The 10,566-nt window shown below is 49.4% G+C and overlaps 2 protein-coding genes across 2 annotated transcripts in view; both read right to left on the bottom strand.

Annotated features, from left to right (window-relative positions):
* LOC117497914 (CST complex subunit CTC1-like) overlaps positions 1-1,923 on the bottom strand; it is a 10,089-nt gene extending 8,166 nt beyond the window's left edge. The window contains exons 1-3 of the mRNA XM_034149946.1: positions 1,792-1,923; positions 1,193-1,334; positions 389-585 (exon numbers count right to left, since the gene is read on the bottom strand). Of these exons, the coding sequence (XP_034005837.1) occupies positions 389-585; positions 1,193-1,282 (287 nt within the window). The 5' untranslated portion in view covers positions 1,283-1,334; positions 1,792-1,923. The remainder of the gene's footprint in view (positions 1-388; positions 586-1,192; positions 1,335-1,791) is intronic.
* Positions 1,924-1,938: 15 nt separating this feature from the next.
* On the bottom strand, positions 1,939-6,121 carry LOC117497915 (CST complex subunit CTC1-like; the record flags this gene model as incomplete). Its single annotated transcript, XM_034149947.1, is given in 5 exon segments — positions 1,939-2,040; positions 3,481-3,603; positions 3,922-4,212; positions 4,506-4,665; positions 5,889-6,121. Coding segments are annotated over 5 exon segments (909 nt in total), but the record flags the coding sequence as incomplete, so codon positions are not given.
* Between the last annotated feature and the right edge of the window lie 4,445 nt (positions 6,122-10,566).

Genomic DNA, 10,566 nt, shown 5'->3' with positions numbered 1-10,566 from the left:
TACACACGTTATATTAACATCACCACCAGGGGGCGTCTGTACACACGTTATATTAACATCACCACCAGGGGGCGTCTGTACACACGTTATATTAACATCACCACCAGGGGGCGTCTGTACACACGTTATATTAACATCACCACCAGGGGGCGTCTGTAACACGTTATATTAACATCACCACCAGGGGGCGTCTGTACACACGTTATATTAACATCACCACCAGGGGGCGTCTGTACACACGTTATATTAACATCACCAGCAGGGGGCGTCTGAACACACGTTATATTAACATCACCAGCAGGGGGCGTCTGTACACACGTTATATTAACATCACCAGCAGGGGGCGTCTGAACACACGTTATATTAACATCACCAGCAGGGGGCGTACCTGGATGTGTCTCCGGGGGGGTCAGAGGTCATCGTCCTGCAGGACCAGGACAGAGCTGAGTTGACCTGAGACGAGGACAGACCTCCACCAGGGGGCAGCAGAGAGCGCAGAGACACTGAGGACCAGCTGTCTGTCTGAAGACCTTCAATCAGAGCAGAGACACTGAACACCTGAGGGACAGCTGGGTCCGCCCTGTACTGTGGGGACAGACAGGTGAGTCAGAGGACAGGAGTGTCAGAAGACAGGTGTGTGTACCTGAGTCAGAGGACAGGTGTGTCAGAGGACAGGTGTGTGTACCTGAGAGGTGTGTGTACCTGAGAGGTGTGTGTACCTGAGAGGTGTGTGTACCTGAGAGGTGTGTGTACCTGAGAGGTGTGTGTACCTGAGAGGTGTGTGTACCTGAGACAGAGGACAGGTGTGTGTACCTGAGACAGAGGACAGGTGTGTGTACCTGAGAGGTGTGTGTACCTGAGTCAGAGGACAGGTGTGTCAGAGGACAGGTGTGTGTACCTGAGAGGTGTGTGTACCTGAGACAGAGGACAGGTGTGTGTACCTGAGAGGTGTGTGTACCTGAGTCAGAGGACAGGTGTGTGTACCTGAGACAGAGGACAGGTGTGTGTACCTGAGTCAGAGGACAGGTGTGTGTACCTGAGACAGAGGACAGGTGTGTGTACCTGAGACAGAGGACAGGTGTGTGTACCTGAGACAGAGGACAGGTGTGTGTACCTGAGACAGAGGACAGGTGTGTGTACCTGAGTCAGAGGACAGGTGTGTGTACCTGAGACAGAGGACAGGTGTGTGTACCTGAGTCAGAGGACAGGTGTGGGGTTCGTCCAGCATCTCGCAGTAAATGTCTCTCCTCTGTCCTTCTTGTCCTCTCCACACACACTCCATCAGCTTCCAGGACAGAACACACACACACTGCTTCAACACACCTGGGACCAGGCTGGGGGGACAGGTGGACAGACAGGTGCACAGCCAGGTGGACAGACAGGAGGACAGACAGGTGGACAGACAGACAGGTGGACAGACAGGTGGACAGACAGGTGGACAGACAGACAGGTAGAGAGACAGGTGGACAGACAGGTGGACAGACAGGTGGACAGACAGACAGGTGGACAGACAGGTGGACAGACAGGTGGACAGACAGACAGGTAGAGAGACAGGTGGACAGACAGGTGGACAGACAGACAGGTAGAGAGACAGGTGGACAGACAGGTGGACAGACAGACAGGTGGACAGACAAACATTAGTATTTGTCACATTTCGGGGGTCCTTGAATGCATCATGTGAGTGTGTATATCGTGTGTGTGTGAGTGTGTGAGTGAGTGTGAGTGTGAGTGTGAGTGTGTGTGTGTGTGTGTGTGTGTGTGTGTGTGTGTGTGTGTGTGTGTGTGTCTCACCTGTGCTGCAGCTTTGAGCTCAGGTGAGCGCTCCACAGGTATTCGGACACGCCCCTTCCCCCCTGCAGCAGTAACCTTGGCAACGCTCCGTCCCCCCGGCAGGTGGAGGTGTGCAGTAACCGTGGTAACAACCCCCCCGCCCCCCCCCCCGCTGAACGACGTCACCCTGACGCTGGAGCGCAGGCAGGTGCAAAGCATGCTGGGAAGGAAGTCGGGACAGGGCCGGTACAGGAAGTGGACGTGATGGAGCTGCAGGAAGACAGGTACATTCATATCTGCCCTTTCACAATAAAAGCCCCTCATATGTACATTCATATCTGCCCTTTCACAATAAAAGCCCCTCACAGGTACATTCATATCTGCCCTCTCACAATAAAAGCCCCTCACAGGTACATTCATATCTGCCCTCTCACAATAAAAGCCCCTCACAGGTACATTCATATCTGCCCTTTCACAATAAAAGCCCCTCATATGTACATTCATATCTGCCCTTTCACAATAAAAGCCCCTCACAGGTACATTCATATCTGCCCTCTCACAATAAAAGCCCCTCACAGGTACATTCATATCTGCCCTTTCACAATAAAAGCCCCTCATATGTACATTCATATCTGCCCTTTCACAATAAAAGCCCCTCACAGATACATTCATATCTGCCCTTTCACAATAAAAGCCCCTCACAGGTACATTCATATCTGCCCTTTCACAATAAAAGCCCCTCACAGGTACATTCATATCTACCCTTTCACAATAAAAGCCCCTCACAGGTACATTCATATCTGCCCTTTCACAATAAAAGCCCCTCACAGGTACATTCATATCTGCCCTTTCACAATAAAAGCCCCTCACAGGTACATTCATATCTGCCCTTTCACAATAAAAGCCCCTCACAGGTACATTCATATCTGCCCTTTCACAATAAAAGCCCCTCACAGGTACATTCATATCTGCCCTCTCACAATAAAAGCCCCTCACAGGTACATTCATATCTGCCCTTTCACAATAAAAGCCCCTCATATGTACATTCATATCTGCCCTTTCACAATAAAAGCCCCTCACAGATACATTCATATCTGCCCTTTCACAATAAAAGCCCCTCACAGGTACATTCATATCTGCCCTTTCACAATAAAAGCCCCTCACAGGTACATTCATATCTGCCCTTTCACAATAAAAGCCCCTCACAGGTACATTCATATCTGCCCTTTCACAATAAAAGCCCCTCACAGGTACATTCATATCTGCCCTTTCACAATAAAAGCCCCTCACAGGTACATTCATATCTGCCCTTTCACAATAAAAGCCCCTCACAGGTACATTCATATCTGCCCTTTCACAATAAAAGCCCCTCAGATGTACATTTGTATCTGCCCTTTCACAATAAAAGCCCCTCACAGGTACATTCATATCTGCCCTTTCACAATAAAAGCCCCTCACAGGTACATTCATATCTGCCCTTTCACAATAAAAGCCCCTCACACGTACATTCATATCTGCCCTTTCACAATAAAAGCCCCTCACAGGTACATTCATATCTGCCCTTTCACAATAAAAGCCCCTCACACGTACATTCATATCTGCCCTTTCACAATAAAAGCCCCTCACACGTACATTCATATCTGCCCTTTCACAATAAAAGCCCTGCACAGGAACAGCTGATCCAGGCTTTTATTGTGAAATGTGTCTCACCTCCAAAGTGTCTCCAGTTCTCAGCTTCCTCCTCAGAGCCGGCTGATAGGCCAGGCACAGCCCCACCCTCCTGTCCATCACGTACAGCCCCGCCCCCTCGCTCACCACCTCAGTCACGGTGCCCTATCAGAGGAGAGGGGCGGGGCTTACACACAGTAACAGCTTATCAGAGGAGAGGGGCGGGGCTTACACACAGTAAACAGCTTATCAGAGGAGAGGGGCGGGGTTTACACACAGTAACAGCTTATCAGAGGAGAGGGTCCTGGCTTACACATAGGAAACAGTTTATCAGAGGGGCGGGGCTTACACACAGGTAACAGCTTATCAGAGGAGAGAGGTGGGGCTTACATATGGTAATCAGAGGAGAGGGGCGGGGCTTACACACCGGAAACAGCTTATCAGAAGAGAGGGGCGCGGCTTACACACAGGTAAGAAGCTTACCTGGTAACTGATGACTCGAGACTTCTTCATCCTGACAGCCGATTGGCCGACGTCTCTCTCAGGCTCCGTCTCCTCGCAGTCCTCGACCTGTGACATCACCGGCGGGGGGGCCGTGGCGGCAGGTGTGTGTGTGTGTGCAGCGGGGTGTGTGTAGTCGGTGTGTATTTCAGAGCGCTCGGTCACACACAGGATGTTGTTTCCTCTCCAGCCTCGCAGGACACACACACGCAGCGCCGTCACACACACACGCTGACCCACACACACACACTGAGCCCACCACAGCCTGCTGCCCTGCACACACACACACACACACACACACACACACACACACACACACACACACACACACACACACACACACACACACACACACACACACACACACACACACACACACACACACACACACACACACACACACACACACACACACACACACACACACACACACACACACACACACACACACACACACACACACACACACACACACACACACACACACACACGTTAAATGTAGTTTCTAATGAGGATGAATCCAGATGTTTTCACAGCTGTATAAAACTGACATCACCTGAACTCACCTTGACGAGGACAGGTAGTGAGACAGGTGGTGAGACAGGTAGTGAGACAGGTGCAGAGTCGTCTGCCAGCGAGAAGCAGAAGAAAGACGTTCCTGAAACGTCCAGCTGAGGACAAACAGAAATCACCTGACCAACCAGTGAGAGGCGCTGACCCCGAGACCTGAGAGACAGACAGGTGAGAGACAGACAGGTGAGACACGCTGACCCCGAGACCTGGGAGACAGACAGGTGAGAGACAGACAGGTGAGACACGCTGACCCCGAGACCTGGGAGACAGACAGGTAGAGACAGACAGGTAGAGACAGACAGGTGAGAGACAGACAGACAGATAGAGACAGACAGGTGAGAGACAGACAGGTAGAGACAGACAGGTAGAGACAGACAGGTAGAGACAGACAGGTAGAGACAGACAGGTAGAGACAGACAGGTGAGAGACAGACAGGTGAGAGACAGACAGGTGAGAGACAGACAGGTAGAGACAGACAGCTGAGAGACAGACAGGTAGAGACAGACAGGTAGAGACAGACAGGTGAGAGACAGACAGGTGAGAGACAGACAGGTGAGAGACAGACAGCTGAGAGACAGACAGACAGATAGAGACAGAGAGACAGACAGGTGAGAGACAGACAGGTGAGAGACAGACAGGTGAGACACGCTGACCCCGAGACCTGAGAGACAGACAGGTGAGAGACAGACAGGTAGAGACAGACAGGTAGAGACAGACAGGTAGAGACAGACAGGTAGAGACAGACAGGTAGAGACAGAGAGACAGACAGGTAGAGACAGACAGGTAGAGACAGACAGGTAGAGACAGAGAGACAGACAGGTAGAGACAGACAGGTAGAGACAGACAGGTAGAGACAGAGAGACAGACAGGTAGAGACAGAGAGACAGACAGGTAGAGACAGACAGGTAGAGACAGACAGGTAGAGACAGAGAGACAGACAGACAGGTAGAGACAGACAGGTAGAGACAGACAGGTAGAGACAGACAGGTGAGAGACAGACAGGTGAGAGACAGACAGGTAGAGACAGACAGGTAGAGACAGACAGGTAGAGACAGACAGGTGAGAGACAGACAGGTGAGAGACAGACAGGTAGAGACAGACAGGTAGAGACAGACAGGTGAGAGACAGACAGGTGAGAGACAGACAGGTAGAGACAGACAGGTAGAGACAGACAGGTGAGAGACAGACAGGTCAGAGAGAGACAGGTGAGAGACAGACAGGTGAGAGACAGACAGGTGAGAGACAGACAGGTGAGAGACAGACAGGTGAGAGACAGAGAGACAGACAGGTGAGAGAGAGACAGGTGGAGACAGACAGGTGAGACAGACAGGTGAGAGACAGACAGGTAGAGACAGAGAGACAGACAGGTCACTCACCTGTTCTTCAGGAAGTCTGTTGCCTCTTTGACTCCCACAGCTTTGCTAAGCCCCGCCCCTTCCTCAGGGCCGACAGCCAATCCCTGCTCAGCTCCGGGACAAAGCACTACAGGAGGACCAATCAGCTCCACCCAGCCCCCCGCCTCCTCCGACCCAGGTACATCGTGGGGGATGTAGTTCCAGTGAGGCAGGAAGACAGGACGGTTCAGCCACAGAGGAGAGGGAGACAGGCACTGCAGGGAGACAGACAGGTGAGAGCCTGAAGGCATCACAGGTCCCTGAAGGCATCACAGGTCCCTGAACGCATCACAGGTCCCTGAACGCATCACAGGTCCCTGAACGCATCACAGGTCCCTGAAGGCATCACAGGTCCCTGAAGGCATCACAGGTCCCTGAAGGCACCACTCTACAGGTCCCTGAAGGCACCACTAAACAGGCCCCTGAAGGCATCACTCTACAGGTCCCTGAAGGCATCACTCTACAGGTCCATGAAGGCACCACCCTACAGGTCCCTGAAGGCACCACTCTACAGGTCCCTGAAGGCACCACTCACCTCACACCTCACTCTACAAGTCCCTGAAGGCATCACTCTACAGGTCCCTGAAGGCACCACCCTACAGGTCCCTGAAGGCACCACTCACCTCACACCTCACCCTACAGGTCCCTGAGGGCACCACTCTACAGGTCCCTGAAGGCACCACCTTACAGGTCCCTGAAGGCATCACTCTACAGGTCCCTGAAGGCACCACTCTACAGGTCCCTGAAGGCATCACTCTACAGGTCCCTGAAGGCATCACACTGCAGGTCCCTACAGGTACCTGAAGGCACCACTCTACAGGTCCCTGAAGGCACCACTCTACAGGTCCCTACAAGTCCCTGAAGGCACCACTCTACAGGTTCCTGAAGGCATCACACTGCAGGTCCCTGAAGGCACAACCATGTAGGTCCCTGAAGGCACCACTCTACAGGTCCCTGAAGGCACAACCATGTAGGTCCCTGAAGGCACCACTCTACAGGTCCCTGAAGGCACAACCATGTAGGTCCCTGAAGGCACCACTCTACAGGTCCCTGAAGGCACCACTCTACAGGTCCCTGAAGGCACAACCATGTAGGTCCCTGAAGGCACCACTCTAAAGGTCCCTGAAGGCACAACCCTGTAGGTCCCTGAAGGCACCACCCTAAAGCAGGGATGCAAACTCATCAGGTATGAAAAAGGTGACAAGGATCCGAGCCCCCCGACCCCACGGGATATCAGCTTTAAAATGAGGACTAACAGGATGTTAGCAGTCAGAACAACTAAAGCAGTTAATAACAGAAACGCCAAAGAGTCACATCTAATAGAAATATATAAAAGCATTTATTTTAATTCACAGTTCAGAGGTACATGGTGTACTTCTACTCCTCTACAGTTCAGAGGTACATGGTGTACTTCTACTCCACTACAGTTCAGAGGTACATGGTGTACTTCTACTCCACTACAGTTCAGAGTACATGGTGTACTTCTACTCCTCTACAGTTCAGAGGTACATGGTGTACTTCTACTCCCTAACAGTTCAGAGGTACATGGTGTACTTCTACTCCAATAGTTCAGAGGTACATGGTGTACTTCTACTCCTCTACAGTTCAGAGGTACATGGGTGTACTTCTACTCCACTACAGTTCAGAGGTACATGGTGTACTTCTACTCCACTACAGTTCAGAGGTACATGGTGTACTTCTAACTCCTCTACAGTTCAGAGGTACATGGTGTACTTCTACTCCACTACAGTTCAGAGGTACATGGTGTACTTCTACTCACTACAGTTCAGAGGTACATGGTGTAACTTCTACTCTCTACAGTTCAGAGGTACATGGTGTACTTCTACTCCACTACAGTTCAGAGTACATGGTGTACTTCTACTCCACTACAGTTCAGAGGTACATGTGTACTTCTACTCCACTACAGTTCAGGGTACATGTGTTCTTCTACTCCTTACAGTTCAGAGGTACATGGTGTACTTTCTACTCCTCTACAGTTCAGAGGTACATGTGTACTTCTACTCTACTCCAGTACAGTTCAGAGGTACATGGTGTACTTCTACCTCCTCTACAGTTCAGAGGTACATGGTGTACTTCTACTCCTCTACAGTTCAGAGGTACATGGTGTACTTCTACTCCACTACAGTTCAGAGGTACATGGTGTACTTCTACTCCACTACAGTTCAGAGGTACATGGTGTACTTCTACTCCTCTACAGTTCAGAGGTACATGGTGTACTTCTACTCCACTACAGTTCAGAGGTACATGGTGTACTTCTACTCCACTACAGTTCAGAGGTACATGGTGTACTTCTACTCCTCTACAGTTCAGAGGTACATGGTGTACTTCTACTCCACTACAGTTCAGAGGTACATGGTGTACTTCTACTCCACTACAGTTCAGAGGTACATGGTGTACTTCTAACTCCCTACAGTTCAGAGGTACATGGTGTACTTCTACTCCACTACAGTTCAGAGGTACATGGTGTTCTTCTACTCCTCTACAGTTCAGAGGTACATGGTGTACTTCTACTCCTCTACAGTTCAGAGGTACATGGTGTACTTCTACTCCACTACAGTTCAGAGGTACATGGTGTACTTCTACTCCTCTACAGTTCAGAGGTACATGGTGTACTTCTACTCCACTACAGTTCAGAGGTACATGGTGTACTTCTACTACAGTTCAGAGGTACATGGTGTACTTCTACTACAGTTCAGAGGTACATGGTGTACTTCTACTCCTCTACAGTTCAGAGGTACATGGTGTACTTCTACTCCACTACAGTTCAGAGGTACATGGTGTACTTCTACTACAGTTCAGAGGTACATGGTGTACTTCTACTACAGTTCAGAGGTACATGGTGTACTTCTACTCCTCTACAGTTCAGAGGTACATGGTGTACTTCTACTCCTCTACAGTTCAGAGGTACATGGTGTACTTCTACTCCACTACAGTTCAGAGGTACATGGTGTACTTCTACTCCACTACAGTTCAGAGGTACATGGTGTACTTCTACTACAGTTCAGAGGTACATGGTGTACTTCTACTACAGTTCAGAGGTACATGGTGTACTTCTACTCCTCTACAGTTCAGAGGTACATGGTGTACTTCTACTCCACTACAGTTCAGAGGTACATGGTGTACTTCTACTACACTACAGTTCAGAGGTACATGGTGTACTTCTACTCCACTACAGTTCAGAGGTACATGGTGTACTTCTACTCCACTACAGTTCAGAGGTACATGGTGTACTTCTACTCCTCTACAGTTCAGAGGTACATGGTGTAGTTCTACTCCACTACAGTTCAGAGGTACATGGTGTACTTCTACTACAGTTCAGAGGTACATGGTGTACTTCTACTACAGTTCAGAGGTACATGGTGTACTTCTACTCCTCTACAGTTCAGAGGTACATGGTGTACTTCTACTCCTCTACAGTTCAGAGGTACATGGTGTACTTCTACTCCTCTACAGTTCAGAGGTACATGGTGTACTTCTACTCCACTACAGTTCAGAGGTACATGGTGTACTTCTACTCCTCTACAGTTCAGAGGTACATGGTGTACTTCTACTACACTACAGTTCAGAGGTACATGGTGTACTCTACTCCACTACAGTTCAGAGGTACATGGTGTACTTCTACTCCACTACAGTTCAGAGGTACATGGTGTACTTCTACTCCTCTACAGTTCAGAGGTACATGGTGTACTTCTACTCCACTACAGTTCAGAGGTACATGGTGTACTTCTACTACAGTTCAGAGGTACATGGTGTACTTCTACTACAGTTCAGAGGTACATGGTGTACTTCTTACTCCTCTACAGTTCAGAGGTACATTGGTGTACTTCTACTCCTCTACAGTTCAGAGGTACATGGTGTACTTCTACTCCACTACAGTTCAGAGGTACATGGTGTACTTCTACTCCACTACAGTTCAGAGGTACATGGTGTACTTCTACTACACTACAGTTCAGAGGTACATGGTGTACTTCTACTCCACTACAGTTCAGAGGTACATGGTGTACTTCTACTACACTACAGTCAGAGGTACATGTGTACTTCTACTCACTAAGTTCAGAGGTACATGGTGTACTTCTACTCCACTACAGTTCAGAGGTACATGGTGTACTTCTACTCCTCTACAGTTCAGAGGTACATGGTGTACTTCTACTCCACTACAGTTCAGAGGTACATGGTGTACTTCTACTACAGTTCAGAGGTACATGGTGTACTTCTACTACAGTTCAGAGGTACATGGTGTACTTCTACTCCTCTACAGTTCAGAGGTACATGGTGTACTTCTACTCCTCTACAGTTCAGAGGTACATGGTGTACTTCTACTCCACTACAGTTCAGAGGTACATGGTGTACTTCTACTCCACTACAGTTCAGAGGTACATGGTGTACTTCTACTACAGTTCAGAGGTACATGGTGTACTTCTACTACAGTTCAGAGGTACATGGTGTACTTCTACTCCTCTACAGTTCAGAGGTACATGGTGTACTTCTACTCCTCTACAGTTCAGAGGTACATGGTGTACTTCTACTCCACTACAGTTCAGAGGTACATGGTGTACTTCTACTCCACTACAGTTCAGAGGTACATGGTGTACTTCTACTACAGTTCAGAGGTACATGGTGTACTTCTACTACAGTTCAG

Source organism: Trematomus bernacchii, unplaced genomic scaffold, assembly GCF_902827165.1.
Source record: "Trematomus bernacchii unplaced genomic scaffold, fTreBer1.1, whole genome shotgun sequence".
In the NCBI taxonomy this organism is placed as follows: domain Eukaryota; kingdom Metazoa; phylum Chordata; class Actinopteri; order Perciformes; family Nototheniidae; genus Trematomus; species Trematomus bernacchii.
This window is presented reverse-complemented; position numbering and strand designations above follow the sequence as displayed.